Raw genomic sequence first — 13,283 nt, 5'->3', positions numbered from 1 at the left:
AAGTCGCTGGTGTTGTGGCGGACGTCACGGCTGCAGCTGAGCCCGGCGCCGGGGTGCAGTGGATTGCACCGGTCCAGTTCTGCCGACAGAAAGACCGCGGGAGATAGGGAAGCCTACAACTGCAGCTGATAATGTTGGAATGGCGATTACGCTGTAGAGTTGCTAATAGCCCACGTAATATTCGTTGGGAGATCCTCATACTGTTGCCATTTCCGAGTGGGGCGGTGCAGTGTGGCGTGCGCTCCAGTGCTGGATGTGCGAGAGGGTGGGTGAGTTGCATTGTTAACCTTGCATTCTTACGCTGGTAGAGGCATCCAAATGACGGCAGTACCTCATCACACGGAGATCGTGAACGTACAAACGAAAGATGATCACCAAACATGCCTAGACCTGCGAATCCGGGTATTTGTCGAGGAGCAAGGTGTGTTAGACGAACCGGAAGTGCCTTTTCCAGCCGGGATTGATCAGACATACAGGCTTTGCTATGGAAGTCGAGAGAGATGAGTATGACAACTTTCCACGGGAAGACGTGATTCATCTACTGGCGAGAGATCGGGATACGAACGAGCCATTGGGTAGGTCATCGAAGCGTCAACTGAATCCATAAATTAGTGTTTAACTTTCGGCCTACAGGAACCATTCGGATGATCCGGAAATCAGCAACAACAGTCAAACTCGGCCGACTCGCCGTCCGCTCCGATATCCGCGGCCGATCCATCGGGCGTATCCTCGTTGACGCAGGTGAAGCCGCCTCGATCATGGCATGGGGTCCAGGTACAGATCATGATGGACGGAGAGCACAGCCCGGTATTAGGGAGATCGTGGCGAATAGTCAGGAGGACAAGAGAGGGTTTTATGAGAAGTGTGGGTATGTGATGGATGAGAAGTTGGGGGTGTTTAATGAGGATGGAGGACCGCATGTGAAGGTTGTGAAGATGCTGTAGAAGATATATTGTGCGTTGGTCGTGGTGATATCGTACTTGTGCCCCCTCCGGTTGTGATCCATGGCTTTACTTGTCCTCCTTATACTCCGTTGGGAGATCGAATCCGACTCTCCTTCCAGTCAATCTAATCTTCTCTTCAGGATCCATACCGATACTGGGGTTGTATCTCTATTTGACAACCTGTTAGCACCCGATGTCTCGCAATACAGTTTTAACTGTCTCGACGAACCTCCAACAACGCCTTATACTCCCTCTGTCCCTGCAAAAAGTGCAAAAAGTCATCACCCTTCTTCAGCTCGCTCTCAGGATTTGGCAGAGTTTTGTCGAATGTTGCTCGGAGGTGGGTAAGGTATTGCGAGTTATAGGGGACGTCGGCATTGTTGACGGTGACCACTGGGTGGGACTAACATTTTCAATCAGACATCATTCCACAGATCCTGAGGCGGTCAAACGAACCTGGAGCTTGACTTCTCTGTAAAGAGAGCGGTAAAGGGATCGTGCTCGTGCTTGCAATGCCATTTTCGTTGTTCTTACCGTGGATTTTCTTCGTTATCGAAACGTCAGTGCGCCCCACACGCAAGTCGCCTCGGGAAGTACTTACTGCGCCTGCACAGCCACATGCGGTGGTATACGGCAGCTGGGCGCTAAACACCCACCGAGGAGGGAGGAGGGAGGAGCGCATCCCGTCCATGCACACCACCTGGGCAACAATAAATACCGTTCGACCATTTCCTTTGTGCTTTTGCTTTGATCTGCTGGAGTCGAGATAATATGGACGATGATTTTGAGGCTTTGGCGAGGGAGTATGGGATTGAGCACGCAGGAGAAGGCGTTGGTTCGGGGTACCGAGCATCCAGGGATTTTGAGATGGATGACTTTGGTATGTAACGTGTGTAGGTTGAGACAGGCGTCTTTGCTTACACTGCACTGCAGATCGTCAACTGCTCGAAGAAGAGCCGTGTCAGCTTCAACACGCCTCATACAACCAGGCAGATCCGTTCTACGAACCTCAGGAGCACGTCCTTGCGCAGCGTCTGTCACTCGGTGGTCGCGGTTCTGGTCCTTCAAAGTCATTCAACGGCGGGAAGGTTATGGAAAGCACGACCGGTAGTCGCCCTGCCGCTACAGGACTGAACTTATGTGAGTGTATGCTACTTTTCTCACGCATACATTCCCACTGACCGCGTTGAACAGCACAATATGCATACACCCCGACCAACTCGTCTCCAGCAAGGCAAACTGGTGGCCACGTATATGCAGGTGCACAGTCCACTCCGGGGAGTAATGGAAGCATACAGGCTTCGTGGTCCAAAAGGCGGGCGAGGCCGGTTGGGTTGTCAAGAAAGACCTATGGAAATACGTCGATGCCACCGGCTGTGCCACAGTCGACGGTAGCTGTAACCAAGCCAAGTAGGACTTCAGCGTATGCTACCGGTCCAACGACGATCAACGGCGTCAGATTGAGACCTGTGAGCGAGTTGCCGGATCGGTTCAGAAGTGTGTTTCCGTTCGCCTTGTTCAATGCGGTGCAATCCACAGCACTCGACACAATCTGGGCTTCGGACGATAATGTGATCATCTCAGCACCTACTGGAGCGGGTAAGACGGCCATCTTCGAACTCGGCGTTTGTCGTGCACTTTCCACGGTTTCCGGGCAGGGCAGTAGTAAGATGATCTACATGGCCCCTACGAAAGCGCTTTGCTCTGAGCGTAAAAGAGATTGGGACAAGAAGTTTCGTGGGTTAGGAATCACTGTTGGCGAGTTGACTGGTGATACGGATGCCGGTGGTTTGAGTGCCGTTAAGGAGAGTGATATCATCATCACGACGCCGGAGAAGTGGGATAGTATGACGAGGAGGTGGCAGGACCATAAGAGGTTGATGGAGCTGGTGAGACTGTTCATGATTGACGAAGTGCACATGTTGAAGGAGAAGAGAGGTGCTGTCCTTGAAGGTAGTACCAGTGCCATTATTAACTTGACCTGGGTCTTGCTTACTAACATGGACTACAGTTGTTGTTTCTCGTATGAAAACTTTGGGGACCTCGATCCGTTTCGTTGCTGTTTCGGCTACTGTTCCAAATGTGCAAGATGTTGCGGTCTGGATAAGAAGGAACAGCTTTGATTCTGCGCCAGCAAGAGTACTCGCATTCGGAGACGAGTTTCGCCCGGTGAAGTTGCAGAAGTTCGTCTATGGCTATCCACAAAACGACAAGGATTCTGACTTCAAGTGGGATACGACGCTTAACTGGAAGTTGATGCCTCTTATCCAGAAGCACTCTGACAACAAGCCTACCATTGTGTTTTGTAACACGCGGAAAGCAGTTCTTGACTCAGCTAAGGCTATTGCGAAGCAGTTCATCGAGATGCGGGACAAGCGGCAACCGACGCCGTGGGATGCACCCGCTGTCTCATGCTCATTTCGTGATAAGGCAATCCAAGAGCTCGTCAAGTCTGGCATTGCAGTGCACCATGCAGGCCTTGATACGAACGATCGTGCACTTGTAGAGAAGCTGTTCCTCGAAGGGCATGTCAGTGTGGTGTGCTGTACCTCGACGTTGGCTGTCGGTGTCAACCTTCCAGCACATCTGGTCATTATCAAGAACACCATGCAGTATGTCGGGAGCCACTTTGAGGAGTACCCTACTTTGGAAATCATTCAGATGCTGGGTCGTGCTGGACGCCCGCAGTTCGATGATTGCGGTACAGCCGTGATCATGACTCGGTCTGACAAGAAGGCGAAGTACGAGAATCTCGTTAGTGGAACGGAGACTTTAGAGAGCTGTTTACACGAGAATATTTTGGTACATCTCAATGCCGAAATCGGGCTAGGGACGATCACGGACGTATCCACTGCGATGGAGTGGCTGAGGTCGACATTCTTCTATGTCAGAGTCAGAGCGAATCCGAGATACTATAATATCAACACTTTACGACAAGACATGGAGAAAGGACTCGAGGCCCACTGTATGAAGGATCTCAAGCTTCTGGAGAAGACTGGCATGATCAGTATGGAAGGTGAGAGGTTGAGATCGACTGGGTACGGTGATGCATCGGCGAAGTATTATGTCATGTTCAACACGATGAAGGCGATTCTCGAGATGAAAGATGCGCCGGCTTTGAGGACGGTGTTGGAGACCCTTTGTCAGGCCGAAGAGTTTGCTGAGCTTAGACTCCGTCGCGGTGACAAGGGGTTCTACAACGAGCTCAACAAGGCGAACGGGATCAAATCTCCGTTGAAGGGTAAGGTGGAAACCACAGCGCACAAGATCTTCATCCTGGTTCAGGTTGAACTCGGCTCGGTTGACATTAGCGGATTGAAGGAGAAGTTCCAGCAGCAGATTACCCAGATGGGATTGGATCGGTCATTCGTCTTCCAGCATGCATATCGTATCTGCAAGTGCATCATCGATTGCAAGCTCCAAACGAAGGATACTACTGCTGTGAAGAATGCCCTAGAGTTGAGCAGATGTCTACGGGCAAGGTGTTGGGAGGGAACGCCGATGGTGTTGAGACAACTGAGAGGCATTGGTGAGAACGCCCTGAAGAATTTGATCAACCACAATATTCGCAGCTTGGAGGAATTGGAAATGATGGATCCAAGGCGGATCGAGGTAATGTTTAAGCGTAATCCTCCATTCGGAAACAATATCCTCAATGATATTGCGGGAATTCCGAAGTTTGGCTTAAAGCTCCAGCAGACGAACTTTGCTGGCGATGGACTTAAGCCGTCAAGACTATCGATGAACGTGGAAGTATCAGTCTTAAACAAGGATACAATCAAGCAGAAGTGGCATGACATAAACCTGTATGCCGATTTCCTGGCCGAGACCGCTGACGGCGTGCTCCTGGACTTTCGAAGATTACCGGTCTCCAAAATCAACGGCAGCCGGTCCTTTGTGTTGACTGTTGAGCTGCACAAGTTCGCTTCAGCAATTGTTTGTCATCTAGTGTGTGAGGATATCGCAGGGACTGCGATGAAGAGCGAGCTTCAACTGCACATCGATGCATCCAAGTTCCCGAGGCCAACAGAGCCTAAGGTACCTAAGGTCGCCAATGAGGACGACTATGGCGAAGGAATTTTCGATTATGATATGGATTTTGAGCACATTGACAACATCACGAACGCCATTCTTGCTGGCGACACAACGAACAGCCACAAAGGCGCTGCATTGAAGGTTCCAGCAGCTGCAAACTCCACTGCAGTCGTTCAGAACACCGAATACGACTTAGTCGAACCTGAACGTTTGGAGAATGGAAACTACAAGTGCGCTCATAAGTGCAAGGACAGGGAGAAATGCTTTCACATGTGCTGCAAAACCGGTACGACTAAGCCAATTATGAAGAAAGTGGCACGAACATCATCCACTATGCAAGTATCTCAGCCTGCTTTGACACAATCTACGCTGGATCACTCATCACTAGCAGCAAATCCTAGAGCGAAGAGGGCTAATGGAAACGGACCTTCGCGCATATCCAATGAAGTTCAGGTTCCAGACCATGATATTATCGATCTGATGGATCTACCGGACGAGGTCACTATCGAGTCTGAGGACGTTCCTCGCATTCGCAAAGCGCTAGGAGCCACAACTGCTTCTTCGCTGAACAAGCTATCCAATCTCCACGCGAAGACAAGTACTCAGAAGACTGCCGTGCGAACTCTTTCATCAAAGCCTACTCGCGCATACAGCAAACCGCAACGAAATACACTACCACCAACGCTCAACAAAGACAAATCAGCAAACGATGATACCCTTTTCTCTTTTGATCTTTTGCCATCTGCTTCTGAGATTATACGTATTACTAACCCGAGAGTCACGGCACCGAAGCTTTCGACTGACTATGATGATTCAATCTGGGATGCAGAGGTAATCGACTTACAAGACGTCATACCTGAGCAAGCGGACAACCTCACAAATATAACCATACCCTCGGAACACTCATTCAGGAAGGCGCAGACTCCAGGGCCCAGTCGTCACACTCGTGAAGGTCACTTGTCCTCATACCCTGTGAATGTATCTAACGTTGATTTAGATCCATCGACCAGAGCACAGCAGCGCGGCCCACGATCACCTTTGTTTCTTTCCGCTGAGGGATCGCAGGATGATGTACTCCCGGAGAATCCCATCCTGCAGGGTAAAGAGAATCCCCGTTGGATTCGTATGAAGCTAATTGACCATATGTAGCTATGCATCCCAAGACGCTCGTGCGCGAAGCTCCTCCCTCGCAACTTCCCAAGAGCCCAGCACAGACTCGCTCGGAAGACGCATTATTTGGCCTTCTCGGGAGCTGCGTGGACTTCAAGTCTCCCTTCGACGCGAAGTCCGACGAACCCGCCAGCAGAGGTTTCGGACAGTCAATTCCCTTCGCGCTCGAGTTGGAAGCACCTGCCAGGAAGCCGGCTCATGATCTACATCACACGAATCAGAATCCCGCACCGGTCGATATGTTTGCACACGCTGCTGCTAATTCTGATGGGGGAAACTATGAAAGCCATGTACCTCCAATGCCTGACAACTTCGGCGGTCGGACTAACCCTGGGGACTTTGGCGGTCAAGCGCGTGCTAAGAAAAAGAAACGAAGCTTTGATGATATTTTCAACGATACGACGTTTACTTTCGGAGGGTTTGGTGGTTCAGGGGATCTTGACGCAGGCAATTCGGCGAAGAAGACGCGACCATGGTAGGCATATTTGTTCGGATTTGGAGTTGGGAAGTGTTAATGGCGATCTTTCTATTTAATATCCTGTATACCATCTTTACCCAGGGTATCTAATTGTATCTTCTATCTTCCTTTCCTGCAACAGCCCACCATTTCGGTAGACACGAGTAACCGTCCGTGTCAAAGTTCTGCGTCTTGGGAATGGGGCAGACACACCTGCCATTGGCATAACTCTCCTCGTCCTGCGGGCAGCGGGTATATGGAGCATGTCTGTACGAGATATCATTGAAGTGATGGACCTTGTCTTTCGGCAAGAACAAACTGACAGCCAGACTATGCACCGGCGCGTCTCCCCATCTTTCATAGAAGAAACCGCCGAGACTGTCAAGATGATCGACGTAGTCCAAGTACGTCTTTGATCTCCAAAAGTTGAGGTCCGCGATCTCGAAGTTGGACCAGAAGTGACAGAGGTTGTAGCCCTTCTCTGGGATTGACTTGTCGCCTTCAGCAGAGGGTGCTTGCCCGTCGATCAGGAAGTCGAGAGAATTGTTGCTAGCGAGGTAGTCTGGATGGTCCTTGATGAAGTCTGCCGTTGCCTTCCATAACGTTGGAATCGTCGCTTCATACTCATACAACGACATAACAAATCCATACGTCTTCTTGTTCTCTCGCATGAACGCAAATGGGTCGTAATCGATATCACAGTAGAAGTCGACACTGGGCTCGACGCGCCAGTACCAGTCATACTTTGCCAATACTTCCTGCCTGAAGAAAAATGCCGAGTTGAAGCGACACATGTGTCTGTAACTAACGGAGCCGCCGTAGATGATACCTTTGGCCACCATGTCCTCCATGCTCTTCTGAGCTTTCGGAACGTCGAGCCAGTCAGGGACGCTCCAGTGTTCCTTGGGAATCTGAGCGTACTCAACTGGACCGCTTGCCAACCCTGAAGTGAGTTCCATGAACTCCTCGGTGAAGGGCTCGTCGTTCATGAAAACCCATGGGTAGTGGTAATTGCGGTTGAAGCGGTCTTCGACGGCACGGATCGAGTGGAGGGCGTCGCCGAGTTCTTTGTTACGGGCGAGCATGACGAGAGCTGCTTTCTCCTTGCCGAGAGTTTGTTTTTGGGTGTTGTCCCGGTGATTTGTGGGTTCTGGCTTGACGATCTCGTAGGACCATGTCTTCGCTGTTGCCCCCGGCTCCTCGCTATGACCAGCTATTCTAGACCATCCGACGTAGTTGTAGAACAAACTCGCTGCTAGAACAGCCAGCAATAGATACTTCAATAACGCTCTCTTGCTCTCTCGGCTAACTCTTGCGCCGGTCGTACTGCCTTGTCTTGCTTGCCATGATCCCGTCGCAAGCAGATCTGTATTTGATGTTCTTCTCTTGAACATCGTAACGCGAGATGGATTTGATCTTCGAAGAAGATGGCGTTTGTTTACCGAGATGTTGTTTTGGTGGTCTGAGCGTCCTTGTTAATGAATGGGGCTTCGCGGGGGGTTAAGGTTTGTTTTGACTTAGCGCCAAGGGCAAACTAGGCGACGGTCCCGCGTGCCTATGACCGTTAATTACCAAATGTTCTTGATTTCTTTATGTGTTCTTTTCGTGTCCAATGCTCTCAAATCGTTAAATCGAAATCTAACGCCGAACCCCCGTCAAGATTGTCACATGCTTAGAAATCCACCTTCACGCCGTGGGCAATCAACGGCCGTGGACCCTCCTTCTCATCTGTCATCGCATCCCTATCACTCTTCCTCTCCCTTCCGATGCCCAACCGTGGCATGCCCTTCTCTAAGCCCTCCAACAGCACACAAGCCTTGCACACCTCTCCACTCGTCATATACCCACATCTCTCACAAGTCCCCTGCTTCGGCAATGCCTTCTGCGTCTTTTCATCCAGATGGAAAGCTTCTCCAGAATGGATGATATCCAAAATCGCCGATGGCCGTACAGCCTCGAGATCCTTGATGAGCGCTCGTGCGGTTCCTCGAAAAGCATCTGGCGAGTATGTACACTCCGTGGAGAAGTAGTCCAGCTTCTTGAAATGTGCGTACATGACAATCTCCTTCTCATACGCATACTTGAACGGCTTACTTCGTCGAACACCGTCATCTCCGTCTTCACCCTTCGTCAGGATCTCCGTACAGCGTCCTAATCTTGCAACGTCACCTCGCAGTAAGTTCATCAACACCGTCTCCGCCATGTCGTCTGCGTTGTGTCCGGTGACGATATGTGCGATACCCAACTGTGCTGCACCACGATCCAAAGCCTGCCGTCTAAAGACACCACAGTAGGTACAAGAGTTCTTTGCCGTTCCTTGCGCAGAGACGATCCGGTCCATGGTCCAGCCACGGTATAGTGATTCGTAGGAGACGATGGTGAGTGGGATTGCGTATTGCGTTTCGTTACGCTTGACGGTTTCCAGTGAGTCATCTCGGTAGCCCTTGATGCCTTCATCGACGGAGAGCAAGTAAAGGTCGAGCCCGTAATTGTAGCGTTCGTTTAGGGTCTTCATGATATGCGCCAGCACTGTACTGTCCTTTCCACCAGACGCGCCAATAGCAACTTTATCCCCTCGAGAGAAAAGTTTGTTTGATGTGATCGTATGGTGAATCTCGGTTTCGAAGACATGGTAGAAGCATTCCTTGCAAAGACGTTGCGCGGTCTTTGGGCGGACGAGGATTGGTCGACGGGTTGAGCAGAGGGCACAGAGCTTCCGTACAGGTGCCGAAGGTGCTGGAGCGGCAGCAGGAGCCGTGGTATCTGGAACGGTCATACTGGGCTGTCGTGGGGTCTCGTGTTACGGTGTTACTATTTCGAGCGACTGCTGAGGCGAAAAGTCTGGGATGTACGGCTTATCGAAACTTTAATCGCCGTGCAGGTCAGTGGAGAAGCGATACAAGGAAGCCATAGGAAGCAAGTCCATGTTCTTTCAAAAGACAATGTAAGTCGACTTGACGAGACTTCATGACCTCTTGGGTTGCACCAAAGTGCACCAAGTCTGGGAGCGCGTCCTCCACGCCCTTAATTTCGACGCGTCTTCCGAGAACACCGAGGTTGACGAGAAGCTCCCGTGTAGCCAAGATGTATACCGACGAGATGGAGGCTATGGACGAGGTACACCAGGAGACAATTGCCAAGAAGACGCAGCAAGGTTTGTTGGCTGGAAGTCCCATGTCTACGACTACTGACAACCCGCGAACAGGCATCGTCATACAACACAATATGCGCTCACCACCGCATTTCTCCTCTTCACAGCCTCCGTTCTCGCCGTCTCAGCGGTTGGCGAGGCAAAATGCAGCACAGAACGCTCTGAACTCGCTCCATCTGCCAAGTTCACCCCCAAGTCAGTTGCTTGAGGAGGAGTCACAATCACAATCTCTAGGGGTAAATCGTTGTGATCCGAGCGCGTATGATTATGACGATGACGAGGAGGAGATGGAAATTGGAGGGTCGCCAACAAGATCAAGAACGATGGGACCACCGACCGTTTTGGCAAAGGCACTGAATGAAGCCTCGGACAAGGAGATTAACACGCCACCAGCAGCAAAATTCAGTTTCGACAACCCTTCGTTAGGACGTTTGGCATCTATTCAGTCACACGACGACTTGCCCGGAGTCCATCTGCCCAAACACGACCATCTACGACCACCGCCCCCAGGAATGTTACACGTCAAGGGTTTCACCTCAAACGGCACCCCCCTATGGTTCCCAAAGAAGGCACCAAAACCACCCAGAACAAGACGGATGGATATGCCGGACGGTGCTTCCTACGGACTGGACAGAATAAACAAACTTCTTGACGAGCTCGAAACAGAGGACTTATTACTAGCACAGCAGGAGAGCCTTCAACAAATGGAGCAAGACGTGAACGACGCCGACGAAATCGACATCGTGAAACGCAACACCCTCTGGACAGACAAATACCGCCCCCAAAAATTCACCGACCTCCTCGGCGACGAACGCACCCATCGCGACCTCCTCCGCTGGCTCAAACACTGGGATTTCTGCGTATTCGGGAAAGGGAATCCGGAGTCCACGCTGAAGTCCTTCAAATCCGATTCGTCGTTCGGTGGTGGTGGGAGTGATTTTACGCCTGCGCCAGATGTGTATAAGAGACCGGAGCAGCGGATTATTATGTTGACTGGACCGCCTGGGTATGGGAAAACGACGTTGGCGCACATTGCGGCGAAGCAGTGTGGGTACGAGGTTATTGAGATTAACGCTTCGGATGATCGAACTGGTGCAGCGGTTCGGAATAAGGTCGGGAACGCGTTGGATACGCATTCAATTACTGGGAGTGGTAAACCAGCGTGTATCATCATCGACGAAATCGATGGTGTGAGTGGACAGGGTGGTGAGCAGAGTTTTATCAAAGCATTATTGGATTTCGTCACGGCGGACGAACAGGCAAGTCTCGGCGCACGAAAGAGAAAGAAGAAGAAGACCACGAAACCCTTGTTACGACCCATCATCTGTATCTGCAATGACCAGTTCGCACCTGCGTTGAGGCCTCTGCGGCAGTATGCACAGATTCTACGATTCAAGAAGTTACCGACGACGAGTATTGTCAACCGGTTGAAGCAGATATGTACGAAGGAGGGGTTACAGGCTGATTTGAATGCGTTGGGGTTGTTGTGTGAGAGGACGGAGGGGGATATGAGATCATGTATGAACGCGTTACAGTTCGTCAGGATGAAGGGGGATAAACTCACTGTCGACACCGTTTCGAACTCGAGTGGAGTCATCGGGCAGAAGGACGTTGGCAAGAGTTCGTGGAGTGTGGTTGAATCTATCTTCCGTGTTTTGCACGCAAAGGAGGAAAGAGTGAAATTCAATACCGGTATCTCGACCGGACACGGGAAGAGATTCGTGGGGAGGTTGGTGGAGGAAGTCATGACGAACGGTGAATACGACAAAGTCATGATGGGATGTTTCACCGCCTACCCAACCCAACCCTACCACGACAACCTCCTCTCCAAACCTTGCCAAGCCTCCGACTGGCTCTTCTTCCACGACTCCATCCAACGCGGAATTTTCGATCGGCAGTTGGGTGAGTTGGGACATTATTCACCCTACGCCCCCGTTGCATTCCATCACCTGTTCGGTACGATCAAACGACACGTTCCCGTCGAACGCTCGAACGCAGATTGGGACGCACACCAAAAAACACTCCAAAACCGTGAAATTCTGGATACGCTCATGTCCCACACAACCCCAACCCTCCGCCAAATCTTCCGTGGATCCGAAACATTCGTTCTCGAACTCGCATCCTTCCTCATCCGAATTATCTCGCCTGACCTCAAGCCTGTTAATTCACAACTTGTCAAGAGTGGAGAACGGGAGATGTTGAAGAGGGTTGTTGAGGCGATGATAGGGTTCGAGATGAAGTATGTGCAGTATAAGACGGAGGAGGGGTTATTGATTTATCGACTTGAGCCGCCGTTGGAGGGGGCGGTTATGTTTGAGGGTGGGGTTAGTCAGAAGGTGTTGCCGCAGAGGTATGCGATTCGGCAGATGATTGCGCAGGGGATTGAGAGGGTGCGGCTTCAACGCAGAAAGACGGAGGTATTGGGGATTACGCCTGAGGAGCCAACATCCTCGACTAAGAAGGGTGAGGTGGGTGCGGCGGGTGGGAAAGAAGCCGTCAAAAAAGATTTCTTTGGTCGCGTGATTGTGCCGAAGACGGAGGAGGAAAATGAGGGAGAAGGGGCGGAGAAGAAGAAGAGGAAGTGGGAGGCGGAGAAACCGAGGGTGTGGGTTAAGTATCATGACGGATATTCGAATGCGGTGAGGAAGCTTATTACGTTAAATGAACTGTTGTCGTGAGCGTCGAGCGACACGGACGCGGGCGAGATGACGTGGACGTGGACGTGGTGTTTTTTTTTTGGAGTTTTGGGCGTTCTGCATCTCGGGAATTCGAAGTTTTGTTCAGGGAAATTCTAGCTCTACATATGTAGAGGGATTATTCTTTGGACCCTTGAGTTTATACCAGCTATGGAAGTGATCTACGAAATGAAAACACGTTTGCTCTTCACCCTTTCTAGACTTTACTCGGAGTCTTCTGGGCTGTAGTTTCGTTCGTGCCAGTGATCGCACGATCGTTTGGTGCTGGTGTCGGTGCGTGTACCGTTGGTATGAAACGCGCGAACACTAGCGTGGCAGCAGCTGGGTGAAGAGTAAAATTCGAAGGCAGTGTTTTCAGCAGTCAGTCATCTGCATCTTGGCTAAACCAAGAAGCGTTAACGGGTGCTTAGACTGAGAATTCTGTTAAAGCTACAATTGGTCCCTACGATCGGGCATGTGGGCCAGACCCGGGATGCCCCGTTTGGGTGTGTACATGGTGTAGAAGTGGGGCTACGCATACCGGAGACTTTTAGGGACCGCCGCGGGTGTGGTGTCCGGTGCTCTCGGACAAACGCCGGATCTGATATGATCAGCTGTCAGCGTGGCAGCGATCGAGAAGGATGACTCATCGATTGCAGGCTGCTAAGATCTCCAATGTCGGCCAAGCATCTCGTTTCTGTCTCCGCCCGTCCGCTTGTGTGTAAGGGTTCCCGAGTCAATCTGATAATCTACTTGGATCTGATCTGATTACGGGCGCGGACCTGGCTAGAGCAACCGGTTGTCTCACTGCGAACATGCGAAAATTGTGAGGTCATGAGAGGGAGGGATCG

The 13,283-nt window shown here is 51.1% G+C and overlaps 7 protein-coding genes across 7 annotated transcripts; 4 read left to right on the top strand and 3 right to left on the bottom strand.

Moving 5' to 3' along the window:
* Positions 1–85: 85 nt before the first annotated feature.
* On the top strand, positions 86–944 carry SAICODRAFT_70969 (acyl-CoA N-acyltransferase; the record flags this gene model as incomplete). Its single annotated transcript, XM_019170633.1, has 3 exons — positions 86–421; positions 477–575; positions 634–944. The coding sequence occupies exons 1-3, from the start codon at positions 319–321 to the stop codon at positions 942–944; spliced, it is 513 nt and encodes a 170-aa protein (XP_019024498.1). The 5' UTR covers positions 86–318.
* Positions 827–1,497, bottom strand: SAICODRAFT_30111 (uncharacterized protein). Its single transcript, XM_019167593.1, has 3 exons — positions 1,401–1,497; positions 1,174–1,347; positions 827–1,112 (listed from the first exon to the last, which is right to left on the bottom strand). Exons 1-3 carry the CDS (start codon positions 1,461–1,463, stop codon positions 1,011–1,013), a joined length of 339 nt encoding a protein of 112 aa, XP_019024497.1. The 5' UTR covers positions 1,464–1,497; the 3' UTR covers positions 827–1,010.
* Positions 1,498–1,608: 111 nt separating this feature from the next.
* SAICODRAFT_113788 (P-loop containing nucleoside triphosphate hydrolase protein) lies at positions 1,609–5,696 on the top strand. The gene is made up of 5 exons (XM_019165328.1): positions 1,609–1,824; positions 1,878–2,084; positions 2,139–2,897; positions 2,956–5,318; positions 5,371–5,696. Exons 1-5 carry the CDS (start codon positions 1,716–1,718, stop codon positions 5,458–5,460), a joined length of 3,528 nt encoding a protein of 1,175 aa, XP_019024496.1. The 5' UTR covers positions 1,609–1,715; the 3' UTR covers positions 5,461–5,696.
* Positions 5,697–6,128: 432 nt separating this feature from the next.
* Positions 6,129–6,710, top strand: SAICODRAFT_30110 (uncharacterized protein; the record flags this gene model as incomplete). The annotated part of the gene is made up of 1 exon (XM_019167592.1): positions 6,129–6,710. A coding segment is annotated over one exon (500 nt), but the record flags the coding sequence as incomplete, so codon positions are not given.
* Positions 6,711–6,752: 42 nt separating this feature from the next.
* Positions 6,753–7,760, bottom strand: SAICODRAFT_40562 (glycosyl transferase; the record flags this gene model as incomplete). The annotated part of the gene is made up of 1 exon (XM_019168637.1): positions 6,753–7,760. A coding segment is annotated over one exon (1,008 nt), but the record flags the coding sequence as incomplete, so codon positions are not given.
* Positions 7,761–8,186: 426 nt separating this feature from the next.
* SAICODRAFT_79642 (ATP-binding domain-containing protein) lies at positions 8,187–9,510 on the bottom strand. The gene has a single exon (XM_019171163.1). It carries the CDS (start codon positions 9,380–9,382, stop codon positions 8,279–8,281), a length of 1,104 nt encoding a protein of 367 aa, XP_019024493.1. The 5' UTR covers positions 9,383–9,510; the 3' UTR covers positions 8,187–8,278.
* Positions 9,511–9,667: 157 nt separating this feature from the next.
* On the top strand, positions 9,668–12,543 carry SAICODRAFT_65432 (uncharacterized protein). The gene is made up of 3 exons (XM_019170145.1): positions 9,668–9,760; positions 9,812–12,147; positions 12,169–12,543. The coding sequence occupies exons 1-3, from the start codon at positions 9,691–9,693 to the stop codon at positions 12,433–12,435; spliced, it is 2,673 nt and encodes an 890-aa protein (XP_019024492.1). The 5' UTR covers positions 9,668–9,690; the 3' UTR covers positions 12,436–12,543.
* Positions 12,544–13,283: the final 740 nt, after the last annotated feature.

This window comes from Saitoella complicata (genome assembly GCF_001661265.1).
Source record: "Saitoella complicata NRRL Y-17804 unplaced genomic scaffold SAICOscaffold_10, whole genome shotgun sequence".
Lineage (NCBI taxonomy): Eukaryota > Fungi > Ascomycota > Saitoellomycetes > Saitoellales > Saitoellaceae > Saitoella > Saitoella complicata.
This window is presented reverse-complemented; position numbering and strand designations above follow the sequence as displayed.

Bases quoted from the DNA above. Each gene is read 5' to 3' on its own strand.
- SAICODRAFT_30111 (XM_019167593.1), bottom strand. From the start codon at position 1,463: ATGGCATTGCAAGCACGAGCACGATCCCTTTACCGCTCTCTTTACAGA. The intron at 1,348-1,400 runs GTTCGTTTGACC...TGAAAATGTTAG, and splicing joins ACAGAGAAGTCAAGCTCCAG to TCCCACCCAGTGGTCACCGT. The intron at 1,113-1,173 runs GTTCGTCGAGAC...GTTGTCAAATAG, and splicing joins AGTATAAGGCGTTGTTGGAG to AGATACAACCCCAGTATCGG.
- SAICODRAFT_113788 (XM_019165328.1), top strand. From the start codon at position 1,716: ATGGACGATGATTTTGAGGCTTTGGCGAGGGAGTATGGGATTGAGCAC. The intron at 1,825-1,877 runs GTATGTAACGTG...ACTGCACTGCAG, and splicing joins TTTTGAGATGGATGACTTTG to ATCGTCAACTGCTCGAAGAA. The intron at 2,085-2,138 runs GTGAGTGTATGC...CGCGTTGAACAG, and splicing joins CGCTACAGGACTGAACTTAT to CACAATATGCATACACCCCG.
- SAICODRAFT_79642 (XM_019171163.1), bottom strand. From the start codon at position 9,382: ATGACCGTTCCAGATACCACGGCTCCTGCTGCCGCTCCAGCACCTTCG.
- SAICODRAFT_65432 (XM_019170145.1), top strand. From the start codon at position 9,691: ATGTATACCGACGAGATGGAGGCTATGGACGAGGTACACCAGGAGACA. The intron at 9,761-9,811 runs GTTTGTTGGCTG...ACCCGCGAACAG, and splicing joins TGCCAAGAAGACGCAGCAAG to GCATCGTCATACAACACAAT.